Source organism: Ylistrum balloti, unplaced genomic scaffold, assembly GCF_031769215.1.
Source record: "Ylistrum balloti isolate Yb309-2 unplaced genomic scaffold, AGI_CSIRO_Ybal_v1 Utg369772, whole genome shotgun sequence".
In the NCBI taxonomy this organism is placed as follows: domain Eukaryota; kingdom Metazoa; phylum Mollusca; class Bivalvia; order Pectinida; family Pectinidae; genus Ylistrum; species Ylistrum balloti.
This window is the reverse complement of record NW_026781965.1, coordinates 357,448-374,604: the sequence shown is the minus strand read 5'-3', so window position 1 is coordinate 374,604 and position 17,157 is coordinate 357,448. Positions and strand designations below refer to the sequence as shown.

Sequence of the window (17,157 nt, the reverse complement as noted above, 5' to 3'; positions counted from 1 at the left end):
TCATAGAAAAAAAGCATATGCTGCAGAAACATCACTCCAGTGGCATCATTTGTTAATGGATCCGCTCCAGTGGCAATCATTTGTTAATGGATCCGCTCCAGTGGCATCATATGTTAATGATCCGCTCCAGTGGCATACCTTGTTAATATATCCGCTTCAGTGGCATCATTTGTTAATATATCCGCTTCAGTGGCATCATTCCTTAATGGAACCGCTTCAGTGGCATCATTTGTTAATATATCCGCTTCAGTGGCATCATTCATTAATGGATCCGCTCTAGTGGCATCATTTGTTAATTATCGGCTCCAGTGGCATCATTTGTTAATGTATCCGCACCAGTGGCATCATTTGTTAATATATCCGCTTCAGTGGCATCATTCATTAATGGATCCGCTCCAGTGGAAATCATTTGTTACTGGATCCGCTCCAGTGGCATCATATGTTAATGATCCGCTCCAGTGGCATACCTTGTTAATATATCCGCTTCAGTGGCATCATTTGTTTATATATCCGCTTCAGTGGCATCATTCTTTAATGGAACCGCTTCAGTGGTATCATTTGTTAATATATCCGCTTCAGTGGCATCATTCCTTAATGGAACCGCTTCAGTGGCATCATTTGTTAATATATCCGCTTCAGTGGCATCATTCATTAATGGATCCGCTCTAGTGGCATCATTTGTTAATTATCGGCTCCAGTGGCATCATTTGTTAATGTATCCGCACCAGTGGCATCATTTGTTAATATATCCGCTTCAGTGGCATCATTCATTAATGGATCCGCTCCAGTGGCATCATTTGTGTAAATGTATCCGCTCCAGTGGCATCATTTGTTAATGGAGTAACTCTAATGACATCAGTTTTTAATGGATTTAAATTAAATGATATATGCTCTTCAGGAAGTTTTCCTGTAATACTGCTGTACGGGGAGCTCTTGTGGTTATTGTTTTCTTGTAATACTGCTGTACGGGAAGCTCTTGTGGTTGTTGTCTTGTGATACTGCTGTACGGGAAGCTCTTGTGGTTGTTGTCTTGTGATACTGCTGTAAGGGAAGCTCTTGTGGTTGTTGTTTTCTTGTGATACTGCTGTACGGGAAGCTCTTGTGGTTGTTGTCTTGTGATACTGCTGTACGGGAAGCTCTTGTGGTTGATGTCTTGTGATACTGCTGTACGGGAAGCTCTTGTGGTTGTTGTCTTGTGATATTGCTGTACGGGAAGCTCTTGTGGTTGTTGTCTTGTGATACTGCTGTACGGGAAGCTCTTGTGGTTGTTGTCTTGTGATACTGCTGTACGGGAAGCTCTTGTGGTTGTTGTCTTGTGATACTGCTGTACGGGAAGCTCTTGTGGTTGTTGTCTTGTGATACTGCTGTACGGGAAGCTCTTGTGGTTGTTGTCTTGTGATACTGATGTACGGGAAGCTCTTGTGGTTGTTGTCTTGTGATACTGCTGTACGGGAAGCTCTTGTGGTTGTTGTCTTGTGATACTGCTGTACGGGAAGCTCTTGTGGTTGTTGTCTTGTGATACTGCTGTACGGGAAGCTCTTGTGGTTGTTGTCTTGTGATATTGCTGTACGGGAAGCTCTTGTGGTTGTTGTCTTGTGATACTGATGTACGGGAAGCTCTTGTGGTTGTTGTTGTCTTGTGATACTGCTGTACGGGAAGCTCTTGTGGTTGTTGTCTTGTGATATTGCTGTACGGGAAGCTCCTGTAATTGTTGTTTTCTCTTGCTTTACGATTTATTTTGTGGTAATAGTGTACTGGAGTTTTCTGTGGTGGTGTTTTACATTTAATTTCTGTAGTAATAGTGTACCGGACGTTTTCTGTGTGTCTTAAAAGCTAATTTCTGCAGTAGTTTCGTACATACTATGAGTTTTTTCCTCTTTTGTCATGTTCTGTTTTTTTTTAAATAACAAATTGTATCAGTTTTTTCAGGTCTTTTATTATACATGCAGAATCATATCAGTGTCGTGCCGGTTTCTGTTGTAGCGTATTCTTGGTAGCTTATACTGCATAACGTAACGGTGTCTTTCTATGGTAGTTTGTTGAATATGTAGATATCGTGAAAAAAACGTTATTACGTTGGCGCGCAATCATTAGTTTTGTGTCTAGTGCTACCGTTCTGTAGGTCTGTTTACACAGGTTTGATTTTAAATGTCATCCACAGATTGGATTGACAAACATTGTTATGTGATGCGGCCTATGATTGTACGTTTTTGTGTTATCATTGAACACTCTTAGTCCAAATATGGTAATATATAATTGAATGTACACAAAGATGTTTACAGGTTTTCGCTTTGTCTGAAACGAATTATGCGCACAGTGACCGTTTATGGAACAAAGTAATTATCCATGCTGTCCAGACTTGTCGAAACAACTTCCCTGTAATGCATCATCAGACCGTTGAAATACCCTATTAAAACCCATTATAGACGACCATCAAATGCTTCTATTTTAGGCATGCACATTGTAAGTCTACATGCATTACATGGGCTAAATGGTGCACACATATCCGTCATAGTCTGTTCTGCTAAAACATTTCTATCACATTGTAATGTCGTCCTCAGTAAAACAAAGCGATAGCTTTCAAATATGAGTGCAATGATGATCATACAAGTGGTCACTGTGTCGTGTTCCAGTTTACAAACCTTTTATTATCCGTATTGATACTATTGATGTTTTTCATGATGTATAGTTAGTTTAGTTATTTGTCAAAGTATTCCATATATATATATATATATATATATATATATCCTAAACTGTTGTATGTATAGGGTTCTATGTATACTTATTTCCCAGTCCTGTTTAAAATAGAAAATAGAGAAAATTCCTTAAAATCCCACTTCACCATTAGGAAAGATTAGATATTGCGCAAATTTGGTCAGAAGAACTCTTTGGTGAAGAGGTACAAAATTTGTGTAAGGATTGGTTCCCAGAGGCCTTAGGGGCAGGGCCCAAACGGGAAAGTTTTGAAAGTTCTTTTTAGAAATCTTACTCCTCCTACAAGAATGAATGGATATTGCCCACATTTGGTGTGAAGTATTCTTGGGTGAAGGGGACTAACTTCTGTATAAACGGTGCATTCCATCTCCCTAGGGCAGGAAGGATGGCCCAATTGTGGAAATGTAAGCTCTCTTAAAAGTCCTTCTTCCATACCAGGATATCGTCCAAGTTTGGTCTGACCCTATTTTTATGAAAGTGAATCTGACCTCTATTTGACCACAAGGGCAGAACACAACAAGGGAATTATATCAGAATTGTTTGTCATATTTGAAATTATTTATCATCATATGACAGAAAAGCTTGATTAGCCAGGTGAGCAATACAGGCCTCCTGGGCCTCTTGTTAAACTGATCTGCACCCAGAAGAAATACTTTCAGATCATATTTGATCATGTCTGACCGGGATATACATTACTACTGTATAGTAAAGTACTGAGGAAATGTAGACGTAGTGAGGTTTCAGAATCCGAGAGGAAAGAAGATATATATTTAAATGTTTCCAAGTAAGATTTTTAAAAAAAATGAAAAAAAAGTATTTTGGTATTCAAAATTTATACTCCTCACTTTTACAAAAATGGCTTGGCTTGGGTTTACTTGTATTGATCAAATCAACTGCTTTTATGGGAAACCGATACTCCATTAAATTGAATTAGGTTTGTTAACTTAAAATTGAATGTGGAGTGTGATAATTATAAAACATAAAACTAGACTTCAATCCACTACCTTGTTCGATAATATGCCTCATTATTGTTCTTTTCTGATTACTTACTATCACACGAACAGATTGTCTGTCAGAACCAGAGGGGTGGTGTCCTGATAGCAGGCACTGGCCAACAGACTGTAGGTGTTAATGGACGGTCAGTCACATCCCAAGTCACCAAGGACAATAAACGTCAGAGACAGCCGGATGTGTTACCTCTACTCTTAAGTTTCTATGTCACTTTAATCTGCAGATATCATCAGCATTATATTGATATTCAGTGTGCAGTGTGCTGTCAGCGTTAAAACTAGGCCAGTGAAAGGTTCCTCGCGTTTGATTTTATAATTGAAAAAAGATTGTTGAATGATGGCTGCCAAGTTGAGCATTTCTTTTCCCTTCACATTGATTTTCTTCCATGTCTCCGATATAGATTGTAAAACAATCTGTGGTATGTCTTATAATGGTTAAATAATGATGGTTTTCGATAAAACATGGAGTGATAGGTGATGTTGATGATCAGTAAGTCAGTATAGTCTGTTTTAGATATTACTGTCTACAGTAACTGTCTGATCCATATCCCCCTTGAAGAACTGCCCCAGCCTCCCCCTCACACACCGTGTATCAACAACAAACGACCTATACTGCTGATATATTTCCTCAACCGTTAGGGATTTTTACTTTCCAAGATTGTAAGATAGAGCTTCCTGCTGTTGGTACTGCAAAGTTAAATGTTAACATCGCAACTTTTCTCCAGAGAACCACACATATGTATGTTATACCAAGGGGAGTTTGGACAAAGAGCACATGCTCTCCACAACGGGTTGTTATAACTGGAAAGCAAATGACATGGTGATAGATTCTACAAAGTAAAATGATGTGAATTGATAATGACAGAACTATCTGAATATAATGTAAATATATAGCTCTACAAAAGTGTCACTAGTTAACATGATGTTGTACAAGTGCAAAAAGGCACTCATCTTATATCAGATTAATGTCACTCATCTTATATCAGATTAATGTCACTCATCTTATATCAGGTTAAAGTCACTCATCTTATATCAGGTTAAAGTCACTCATCTTATATAAGATTAAAGTCACTCATCTTGTATCAGGTTAAAGTCACTCATCTTATATCAGATTAAAGTCACTCATCTTATATCAGGTTAAAGTCACTCATCTTATATAAGATTAAAGTCACTCATCTTGTATCAGGTTAAAGTCACTCATCTTATATAAGATTAAAGTCACTCATTATATATCAGCTTGAAGGTCACACTTTATAAATCAGGTCAGAGTCACAATATATATATATATATATCAGGTCAGAGTCACACTTTATATGTCAGATCAGGGTCATATTAATTGACTAAACAATTGTCTCTAGTCTGATTGTGTAACCAATTAGCTGTAATTTTATTGAGAAGCCAGTTTAATGTGGTCTGATTGAGTGTCAGATTGAGTAACCAATTAGCTGGCAAACAGTCAACATGAGACTAATTTGACGATTGTTTGTTTACAGGACCCCCGATTCAGTGATGAAGTTGACATCAGGATGGGTTATAAGACCAGGAGTATGCTTAGCATGCCAGTCAAGGACTGCACTGGCAAAGTGATTGGTGTGGCTCAGGCAGTCAACAAAAGTAGTGTCCAGAATGAACCCTTCAATGACCATGATGAAAAGGTAATTCTGTGGTTGTCTTTCTACATTGCTTAAGAGTAAGTGATGATAACTGGGGATGTTGACTGAGACTGTGGACAGGTAGTTGGGCTAGAGACTAAAAGTTGGGTCGTAGATAGACTTATAGTTGAGGTTTAGACTTAAAGATGGGCTATAGACTGAGAGTTGGGTTGTAGACTGATAGTTAGGTTGTAGACTGATAGTAAGGTTGTAGACTGGTAGTAAGGTTGTAGACTGGTAGTTAGGTTGTAGACTGATAGTAAGGTTGTAGACTGATAGTTAGGTTGTAGACTGGTAGTTAGGTTGTAGACTGGTAGTTAGGTTGTAGACTGGTAGTAAGGTTGTAGACTGGTTGTAGACTGGTAGTTAGGTAGACTGGTAGTTAGGTTGTAGACTGATAGTAAGGTTGTAGACTGATAGTTAGGTTGTAGACTGTTGTAGACTGATAGTAAGGTTGTAGACTGATAGTTAGGTTGTAGACTGGTAGTTAGGTTGTAGACTGGTAGTTAGGTTGTAGACTGATAGTTAGGTTGTAGACTGGTAGTTAGGTTGTAGACTGATAGTTAGGTTGTAGACTGATAGGTAGGTTGTAGACTGATAGTTAGGTTGTAGACTGGTAGTTAGGTTGTAGACTGGTAGTTAGGTTGTAGACTGGTAGTTAGGTTGTAGACTGATAGTTAGGTTGTAGACTGGTAGTTAGGTTGTAGACTGGTAGTTAGGTTGTAGACTGATAGTTAGGTTGTAGACTGATAGTTAGGTTGTAGACTGATAGTTAGGTTGTAGACTGATAGTTAGGTTGTAGACTGGTAGTTAGGTTGTAGACTGGTAGTTAGGTTGTAGACTGGTAGTTAGGTTGTAGACTGGTAGTTAGGTTGTAGACTGGTAGTTAGGTTGTAGACTGGTAGTTAGGTTGTAGACTGGTAGTTAGGTTGTAGACTAATAGTTAGGTTGTAGACTGGTAGTTAGGTTGTAGACTGATAGTTAGGTTGTAGACTGGTAGTAGACTGGTAGGGTTGTAGACTGGTAGTGGTTGTAGACTGGTAGTTGTAGGTGGTAGTTAGGTTGTAGACTGATAGTTAGGTTGTAGACTGATAGTTAGGTTGTAGACTGATAGTAGTTAGGTTAGTTAGGTAGACTGTTAGGTTGTATAGTTAGGTTGTAGACTGATAGTTAGGGTGTAGACTGATAGTTAGGTTGTAGACTGGTAGTTAGGTTGTAGACTGATAGTTAGGTTGTAGACTGATAGGAAGATAAAACAAATTAACTAAAGTAAAAGACTGGTATATAGGTTGTAGACTGGTAGTTAGGTTGTAGACTGATAGTAGGTTGTAGACTGATAGTTAGGTAGACTGATAGTTAGGTTGTAGACTGATAGTAGTTAGACTGGTAGTAAGGTAGATAGGTAGGTTGTAGACTGTTTGTAGTAGTTAGGTTGTAGACTGGTAGTTAGGTTGTAGACTGGTAGTTAGGTTGTAGACTGGTAGTTAGGTTGTAGACTGGTAGTTAGGTTGTAGACTGGTAGTTAGGTTGTAGACTGGTAGTTAGGTTGTAGACTGATAGTTAGGTTGTAGACTGGTAGTTAGGTTGTAGACTGATTTAGGTTGTAGACTGGTAGTAAGGTTGTAGACTGGTAGTTAGGTTGTAGACTGGTAGTAAGGTTGTAGACTGGTAGTTAGGTTGTAGACTGGTTGTAGTAGTTGTAGGTTGTAGACTGGTAGTTGTAGACTGGTTAGGTTGTAGACTGGTAGTAAGGTTGTAGACTGGTAGTTAGGTTGTAGACTGATAGTTAGGTTGTAGACTGGTAGTTAGGTTGTAGACTGGTTGTAGACTGATAGGTAGGTTGTAGACTGGTAGTAAGGTTGTAGACTGGTAGTTAGGTTGTAGACTGGTAGTAAGGTTGTAGACTGGTAGTTAGGTTGTAGACTGGTTGTAGACTGATAGTAATGTTGTAGACTGGTAGTTAGGTTGTAGACTGATAGTTAGGTTGTAGACTGGTTGTAGACTGATAGTAATGTTGTAGACTGGTAGTTAGGTTGTAGACTGGTAGTTAGGTTGTAGACTGGTAGTTAGGTTGTAGACTGGTAGTTAGGTTGTAGACTGGTAGTAAGGTTGTAGACTGGTAGTTAGGTTGTAGACTGGTAGTTAGGTTGTAGACTGGTAGTTAGGTTGTAGACTGGTAGTTAGGTTGTAGACTGGTAGTTAGGTTGTAGACTGATAGTTAGGTTGTAGACTGGTAGTTAGGTTGTAGACTGATAGTTAGGTTGTAGACTGATAGTTAGGTTGTAGACTGGTAGTTAGGTTGTAGACTGGTAGTTAGGTTGTAGACTGATAGTTAGGTTGTAGACTGATAGTTAGGTTGTAGACTGGTAGTTAGGTTGTAGACTGATAGTTAGGTTGTAGACTGATAGTTAGGTTGTAGACTGGTAGGTAGGTTGTAGACTGATAGTTAGGTTGTAGACTGGTAGTTAGGTTGTAGACTGGTAGTAAGGTTGTAGACTGGTAGTTAGGTTGTAGACTGATAGTTAGGTTGTAGACTGATAGTTAGGTTGTAGACTGGTAGTTAGGTTGTAGACTGATAGTAAGGTTGTAGACTGGTAGTTAGGTTGTAGACTGATAGTAATGTTGTAGACTGATAGTTTGACTGTAGTCTCATAGACTCCAACAATGGTAATCTGTTCAAATTGCTCTTTGTCAGTGGTCTTGGTCTGTTCATAAACAATCTTTGTTATCACTATTTTATAGACGTACTGGAGGGATGTTTTTCAAACGTATCTGTCCCTAGTTGTGTCCATTCAGTTTTGTGTCTGCTCTGTGAAATAAAGTGAATGACAGGTGGCCATCTTTGATTTTGACAGTTGGAGGTTGTTATTATTATTTCTTGAGTTGTCCAGGAGGGATATTTATCGGTCCTTATGTTCCCCTTGGTCCTCAGTTGTGTCTATTAAATTCTGAATTTGATCATTGAAACAAAATGGCCGATATCTGACTATCTCGGATTTACACAGTTGAACTGTGTTATCGTTATTTCTTGAGAATGACTTGAAAGTTATTTCACAAACTTGATTTGAAGGTTTCCCTTGGACCCAATTTGTTGTGTGTATTCAAGAAAACAAAATGGCTGACTGGCGACCATCTTGGATTTTGACAGCTGAAGTTTGTTATTGCTATTTCTTAGATTTCATGTGTTGGATTCCCTTGTTATTAAGTGACTTTAACGAAGAAAGGGTCAAGTAGAGAAGAGTTCAGTCTTACAATGAAGATAATTCAATAGTGGCTGACAAGATCCCTACAATTGTTTGAGAATGTGGATCCAATCTGCTTCATAGACATAAAATGGGCAGGTTTCATCAGCTAGGTCAGACAAAGCAACCAGTAGGTGTCAAGGGCCATCATTACACAGATTACTAGTGTTGCCAGAAAGTACAAAATGTGCATTTAATGTGAGTTCACTGTCCTACTCATTCACTGAAATTTAATTTCCTTCCAGACTCATAATTCCTTTAAACTTGCTGGGTAATTGATATCAACTTTGTCTTGACGTCATACTAAACCTCATTTTTCAAGCCTAATGGGATTGAAGATATCAAATTATTGCACACTTTACTGTGCACTATGGCCTGTACCATCAATACATTTGTCTGTGTGAGACGTATCCACTTGGCTCTCCGAGTGGTCAGAAAAGCAGGTTATCTGTGTGACAGACAATAACAGGTCAAGGTCATTGGTTAGTAGGGTAAGACTTTTGTTCAAGGGCATTTAAAAGGCAAAGGAGAAAATTATGGAAGGTACAGGTGAAAGAACAAGATTATCACAGGGACAGGTGAAAGGAGATTATCACAAGGGTAGGTGAAAGGAGATTATCACAAGGGTAGGTGAAAGGAGATTATCACAAGGGTAGGTGAAAGGAGATTATCACAAGGGTAGGTGAAAGGGGAAGATTATCACAAGGGTAGATGAAAGGAGATTATCACAGGGGTAGGTGAAAGGAGATTATCACAAGGGTAGGTGAAAGGGGATTATCACAAGGGTAGGTGAAAGGGGAAGATTATCACAAGGGTAGGTGAAAGGGGAAGATTATCACAAGGGTAGGTGAAAGGAGATTATCACAAGGGTAGGTGAAAGGGGAAGATTATCACAAGGGTAGGTGAAAGGGGAAGATTATCACAAGGGTAGGTGAAAGGAGATTATCACAAGGGTAGATGAAAGGAGATTATCACAGGGGTAGGTGAAAGGAGATTATCACAAGGGTAGGTGAAAGGAGATTATCACAAGGGTAGGTGAAAGGGGAAGATTATCACAAGGGTAGGTGAAAGGGGAAGATTATCACAAGGGTAGGTGAAAGGAGATTATCACAAGGGTAGGTGAAAGGGGAAGATTATCACAAGGGTAGGTGAAAGGGGAAGATTATCACAAGGGTAGGTGAAAGGAGATTATCACAAGGGTAGGTGAAAGGGGAAGATTATCACAGGGTAGGTGAAAAGGGAAGATTATCACAAGGGAAGGTGAAAGGAGATTATCACAAGGGTAGGTGAAAGGGGAAGATTATCACAAGGGTAGGTGAAAGAAGATTATCACAAGGGTAGGTGATAGGGGAAGATTATCACAAGGGTAGGTGAAAGGGGAAGATTATCACAAGGGTAGGTGAAAGGAGATTATCACAAGGGTAGGTGAAAGGGGAAGATTATCACAAGGGTAGGTGAAAGGGGAAGATTATCACAAGGGTAGGTGAAAGGAGATTATCACAAGGGTAGGTGAAAGGAGATTATCACAAGGGTAGGTGAAAGGGGAAGATTATCACAAGGGTAGGTGAAAGGGGAAGATTACCACAGGGGTAGGTGAAAGGGGAAGATTATCACAGGGGTAGGTGAAAGGAGATTATCACAAGGGTAGGTGAAAGGGGAAGATTATCACAAGGGTAGGTGAAAGGGGAAGATTATCACAAGGGTAGGTGAAAGGGGAAGATGATCACAAGGGTAGGTGAAAGGAGATTATCACAAGGGTAGGTGAAAGGGGAAAATTATCACAAGGGTAGGTGAAAGGAGAAGATTATCACAAGGGTATGTGAAAGGAGATTATCACAAGGGTAGGTGAAAGGGGAAGATTATCACAAGGGTAGGTGAAAGGAGAAGATTATCACAAGGGTAGGTGAAAGGAGAAGATTATCACAAGGGTATGTGAAAGGAGATTATCACAAGGGTAGGTGAAAGGGGAAGATTATCACAAGGGTAGGTGAAAGGGAAGATTATCACAAGGGTAGGTGAAAGGGGAAGATTATCACAAGGGTAGGTGAAAGGGGAAGATTATCACAAGGGTAGGTTATCACAAGAAGGTGAAAGGGGAAGATTATCACAAGGGTAGGTGAAAGGGGAAGAGGTTATCACAAGGGTAGGTGAAAGGGGAAGATTATCACAGGGGTAGGTGAAAGGAGATTATCACAAGGGTAGGTGAAAGGGGAAGATTATCACAAGGGTAGGTGAAAGGGGAAGATTATCACAAGGGTAGGTGAAAGGAGATTATCACAAGGGTAGGTGAAAGGGGAAGATTATCACAAGGGTAGGTGAAAGGGGAAGATTATCACAAGGGTAGGTGAAAGGGGAAGATTACCACAGGGGTAGGTGAAAGGGGAAGATTATCACAGGGGTAGGTGAAAGGAGATTATCACAAGGGTAGGTGAAAGGGGAAGATTATCACAGGGGTAGGTGAAAGGAGATTATCACAAGGGTAGGTGAAAGGGGAAGATTATCACAGGGGTAGGTGAAAGGAGAAGATATCACAAGGGTAGGTGAAAGGAGATTATCACAAGGGTAGGTGAAAGGAGAAGATTATCACAAGGGTAGGTGAAAGGAGATTATCACAAGGGTAGGTGAAAGGGGAAGATTATCACAAGGGTAGGTAAAAGGGGAAGATTACCACAGGGGTAGGTGAAAGGAGAAGATTATCACAGGGACAGGTGAAAGGAGATTAATATTACAAGGGTAGGTGAAAGGAGATTATCACAAGGGTAGGTGAAAGGAGATTATCACAAGGGTAGGTGAAAGGGGAAGATTATCACAAGGGTAGATGAAAGGAGATTATCACAGGGGTAGGTGAAAGGAGATTATCACAAGGGTAGGTGAAAGGAGATTATCACAAGGGTAGGTGAAAGGGGAAGATTATCACAAGGGTAGGTGAAAGGGGAAGATTATCACAAGGGTAGGTGAAAGGAGATTATCACAAGGGTAGGTGAAAGGGGAAGATTATCACAAGGGTAGATGAAAGGAGAAGATTATCACAAGGGTAGGTGAAAGGAGATTATCACAAAGGTAGGTGAAAGGGGAAGATTATCACAAGGGTAGGTAAAAGGGGAAGATTACCACAGGGGTAGGTGAAAGGGGAAGATTATCACAGGGGTAGGTGAAAGGAGATTATCACAAGGGTAGGTGAAAGGGGAAGATTATCACAGGGGTAGGTGAAAGGAGATTATCACAAGGGTAGGTGAAAGGGGAAGATTATCACAGGGGTAGGTGAAAGGAGAAGATTATCACAGGGACAGGTGAAAGGAAATTATCACAAGGGTAGGTAAAAGGGGAAGATTATCACAAGGGTAGGTAAAAGGAGATTATCACAAGGGTAGGTGAAAGGGGAAGATTATCACAAGGGTAGGTAAAAGGGGAAGATTACCACAGGGGTAGGTGAAAGGAGAAGATTATCACAGGGACAGGTGAAAGGAGATTAATATTACAAGAGTAGGTGAAAGGAGAAGATTATCACAGGGGTAGGTGAAAGGAGAAGATTATCACAAGGGTAGGTGAAAGGGGAAGATTATCACAAGGGTAGGTGAAAGGAGAAGATTATCACAGGGGTAGGTGAAAGGAGATTAATATCACAGGAGTAGGTGAAAGGAGAAGATTATCACAGGGGTAGGTGAAAAGAGAAGATTATCACAGGGGCAGGTGAATGTGATTAATAACACAGGAGCATGTGAAAATGAGAAATGAAATATATTAGTATTGATTTGGCATTTACTTTTTGAAGACCTGGCAAGCCTTTGTATATAATACATAGTAATACAAGCTCAATGGAATAAGTTTTGTTTGGAATGCTTTGTTACTGTAATATTTGTCCACCATCAGACACCCTTGTGATGGCAGTCTTGCTGTGCAATAATGTTTCAGGGACTCAACATCTTCATATTGATTGTAAATAACAACAGCCTACTAGAAAACACAAAAAATCACATTATTATCCTTGCATATTAATTATCATTTTTGTAACAAATGATACAGTGAAAAATTATTACTGACAAAATATGATTAATTTTCTTAAGCAGTAGCGTTAGTATCACTGATAATAGGGTTGGTGTCTTTCGATGGTTGTATCTGTGGCAATACGGAATTACAGTTGTAATTATTGAACAAATAGGAAATTTCAATATCCTGACATCTATTCATTAATAATCGTTGCTGCATGTTGTTACAAAATCATTATTATAGCTCTTACAATGAATCAAAATCAGATTGTGTGTTGGTTTGCATCTTATACAAGACTTTCCAGTGACGTTAATTTCTAGCTTGGTGCATAAGGTGTAAGATATTGACGTCATAGCTACCATTAGTGCAGTTGTTTGGCTGATTTTCTTGCTGTTTGAACATAATCCATCTGAGCTTTAATGGTCGTTGCCCTGTAATGGTCACTGACTCCTCTCCTGCTGCCATCAGCTCATTCTTTCAGATTACAATTAATATCCTTCTTATGTGAAGTTTAACAAGACATCAAAGTACTAGGTCCAGTCATCAGAGTTCCATGTCTAGCCTTCAAAATACTATGTCTAGCCATTCGAATACTGTCATGATACATCAGAGAATAGTAGGAGACATCAGAGTACAGACTAGTACCAGGACTAGACATCAGAGTACCAGGATTAGACATCAGAGTACCAGGATTAGACATCAGAGTACCAGGACTAGACATCAGAGTACCAGGACTAGACATCAGAGTTCCAGGACTAGACATCAGAGTACCAGGACTAGACATCAGAGTACCAGGACTAGACATCAGAGTACCAGGACTAGACATCAGAGTACCAGGACTAGACATCAGAGTACCAGGACTAGACATCAGAGTACCAGGACTAGACATCAGAGTACCAGGACTAGACATCAGAGTACCAGGACTAGACATCAGAGTACCAGGACTAGACATCAGAGTACCAGGATTAGACATCAGAGTACCAGGACTAGACATCAGAGTACCAGGACTAGACATCAGAGGTCCAGGACTAGACATCAGAGCACCAGGACTAGACATCAGAGTACCAGGACTAGACATCAGAGTACCAGGACTAGACATCAGAGTTCCAGGACTAGACATAGAGTACCAGAACTAGACATCAGAGTTCCAGGACTAGACATCAGAGTACCAGGACTAGACATCAGAGTTCCAGGACTAGACATCAGAGTACCAGGACTAGACATCAGAGTTCCAGGACTAGACATCAGAGTACCAGGACTAGACATCAGAGGTCCAGGACTAGACATCAGAGTACCAGGACTAGACATCACAGCACCAGGACTAGACATCAGAGTACCAGGACTAGACATCAGAGTACCAGGATTAGACATCAGAGCACCAGGACTAGACATCAGAGTACCAGGACTAGACATCAGAGTTCCAGGACTAGACATCAGAGTACCAGGACTAGACATCAGAGTTCCAGGACTAGACATCAGAGCACCAGGACTAGACATCAGAGGTCCAGGACTAGACATCAGAGCACCAGGATTAGACATCAGAGCACCAGGATTAGACATCAGAGCACCAGGACTAGACATCAGAGTACCAGGACTAGACATCAGAGTACCAGGACTAGACATCAGAGTACCAGGACTAGACATCACAGCACCAGGACTAGACATCAGAGTACCAGGACTAGACATCAGAGTACCAGGACTAGACATCAGAGTACCAGGACTAGACATCAGAGTACCAGGACTAGACATCAGAGTACCAGGACTAGACATCAGAGTTCCAGGACTAGACATCAGAGTACCAGGACTAGACATCAGAGTACCAGGACTAGACATCAGAGTACCAGGACTAGACATCAGAGTACCAGGACTAGACATCAGAGTACCAGGACTAGACATCAGAGCACCAGGACTAGACATCAGAGCACCAGGACTAGACATCAGAGTACCAGGACTAGACATCAGAGTACCAGGACTAGACATCAGAGTTCCAGGACTAGACATCAGAGTACCAGGACTAGACATCAGAGGTCCAGGACTAGACATCAGAGGTCCAGGACTAGACATCAGAGTACCAGGACTAGACATCAGAGCTCCAGGACTAGACATCAGAGTACCAGGACTAGACATCAGAGCACCAGGACTAGACATCAGAGTACCAGGACTAGACACCAGAGTACCAGCACTAGACATCAGAGTACCAGGACAAGACATCAGAGTACCAGCACTAGACATCAAAGTACCAGGACAAGACATCAGGGTACCAGGACTAGACATCAAAGTACCAGGACAAGACATCAGAGTTCCAGGACTAGACATCAGAGTTCCAGGAATGTAGGAACAAACCTGTTATTGATATTCCTTCATTACATTTCTGTAACACGGGTTTAAAATTGGCAAATTTACTTGAATACTGGGAATTCTAGTGAATTATTCATTTTGATTTAATGTTTTGTTTCAAAATATTTGTTTGGAGCCAGGGATTGCATGATCCAGGGTATAAATAAATCATTCCCAATAAAATGGTAACTGGTGCAGTTCTCTGTATTTGTGAAAGATTGTATCTACCCAAGATTTACATTAAAACTGTGGGCTGATCCTTGTGTTTCATGAGAAAGAGAATTGAGGTTTTTGTAGCTGATTTTAACATGGTTTTTCCATAAAACAGAAAGTGTTTGCAATAACACACATTTTGAAAAGAAGAGCTTTTGTCTTATTTCTCCTGAAAATAATGTTACAATAGTTTACCAAAGTGAAACAAGGGATTTTAGAAGACGTAGAACAGATATTGCTGGTCACTAGATTAAAACTCATACTAAAAGAATTAAAGATGGCTTCCAGCTCAAGCAAACAAGTGACACAGTTTATATCTTGGACTTCAGTCATTTTACTTTCTTCTGATCGGCCGTGTTTAAGTCAATTCTGGCTGTGAAAGCCCATCAACAAAGCCAGTTAATCTAAATAAAGACTATTGGATCTTGTGTGCTGAATCAGATATGTCAGGGTCTGGGTGTGTTACGTCATCCTTAGATAATTTACATGTATTTCGGCAGTAAATATCTGTCCTGGAGTGGAACACAGTCGGCCATTTAGCCATAGGTACTGGATCTATGATAATTGATCTCCCTTCTCTCAAGGTCATTGATCAAGGATCCTAGATATCAACTGTTCCCTCAAGGTCACTAATCTGGCAGAATCTCTATTCTTGTGTCAAAGTCTTTGATCCATAACAGCAGTTTTTCCTTCTTATCTCAAGGTCCATTGATTATATATCCCTTTCAAGGTCGTTGAATTTGTAAAATCTGTCTCTTATTTACTTGGCATGATGATGCACAGAAATTTTTGTTTATTTACAAATAAAAACAAAGATTGAGTTCCTGTGGGTGACAAGCTAAACTGAGACAGTAAAATGACAACTAATGAATTAATTTTGTTTATCATTTTTGTTTTCATGAACATGATCTTAAATGTTTGTTTTTTACAGGTATTTGGTTATTACCTGGCATTCTGTGGAATTGGGTTGAAAAATGCTCAGCTTTATGAAAAATCACTTTTGGAAAACAGAAGAAATCAGGTATGGATGGCATCAACTTTAGACACCATTTCATGTTCATTCAAACCATATTCCAAATGATGTCACTAAAAAATTAAAATAAAGAATACAATCATATGACCATTTATGTTACCATAACAAGTCTGTCAATCAAAATTAGTTGTAAAGTTATCAACACCAACTGTGTCATTTCCTGTATAGAGTATGAGAAGTCCATGATAATCAGTGATACATGTTTCTCTGATATACGGAAGTTTGACTATAACTAATGCCTCTCTTCAAATAAACCACCACGAGATATAGAATGGACATTTGTCAATATATAGGTATTACTAGGTGAACATGACAAAGTCTCATGGTGACATATTGCACTCACCTTCATCTGGCATTGTGTGTCGTGTGTCATGCATCCATAAACAATCTAAAAATTTCGACTTCTTCTCAAAAACTCCTAATCTGATTTCAATGAGATTTGCTGAAACCTTCCCTTGTCTAAGATGAACCAAAATTGTGAATTTTACAGTCCCCCACTCCTCAGAGGCCTGAGGGGTGGGGCCAAAAGGGGTCAAATTGACTTGGTTTCAAAAATCTTTTTCAAAGATCCAGATATAGTAGAATCAAATACTCATCATGAATGGAAGCATGTTAAGGTGCTTTACCAAAAATGTGAATTTCATGGTCCCAGGGTTTCACATATTCCCCATGGTGAGGGGGTAAACTTTACTATAGTTTAAATAGGAAAACAGGATTTTTGAGAACAATTTTTTTCATTTCCATTAGAAATATTTCAAACTTGGTTGGAATTATGAGTGAAGGATGATGGTGTGATGGTATGCCCATTTTTATCCTGACTGTCCCACAGGGGCTGATGGGCGGGTCCAAAAGGGGTTAAATTGACTTAAATTTCAAAAGCTTCTTCTCAACACCTACATATGGATGGAAGCATCTTAAGTTGCTTCAATTACCAAAATGATTATCATATTTCTTCCTTGGGAGGAAAA

The 17,157-nt window shown here is 39.8% G+C and overlaps 1 protein-coding gene across 2 annotated transcripts in view; it reads left to right on the top strand.

Moving 5' to 3' along the window:
- The window catches only part of LOC132543859 (dual 3',5'-cyclic-AMP and -GMP phosphodiesterase 11-like), a 90,909-nt gene that overhangs the window by 36,852 nt on the left and 36,900 nt on the right, over nucleotides 1-17,157 (top strand). For both annotated transcript variants that reach the window (XM_060207376.1, XM_060207375.1), the window contains exons 2-3: nucleotides 5,219-5,380; nucleotides 16,088-16,177. In XM_060207376.1, coding sequence (XP_060063359.1) covers nucleotides 5,219-5,380; nucleotides 16,088-16,177 — 252 coding nt within the window. The remainder of the gene's footprint in view (nucleotides 1-5,218; nucleotides 5,381-16,087; nucleotides 16,178-17,157) is intronic.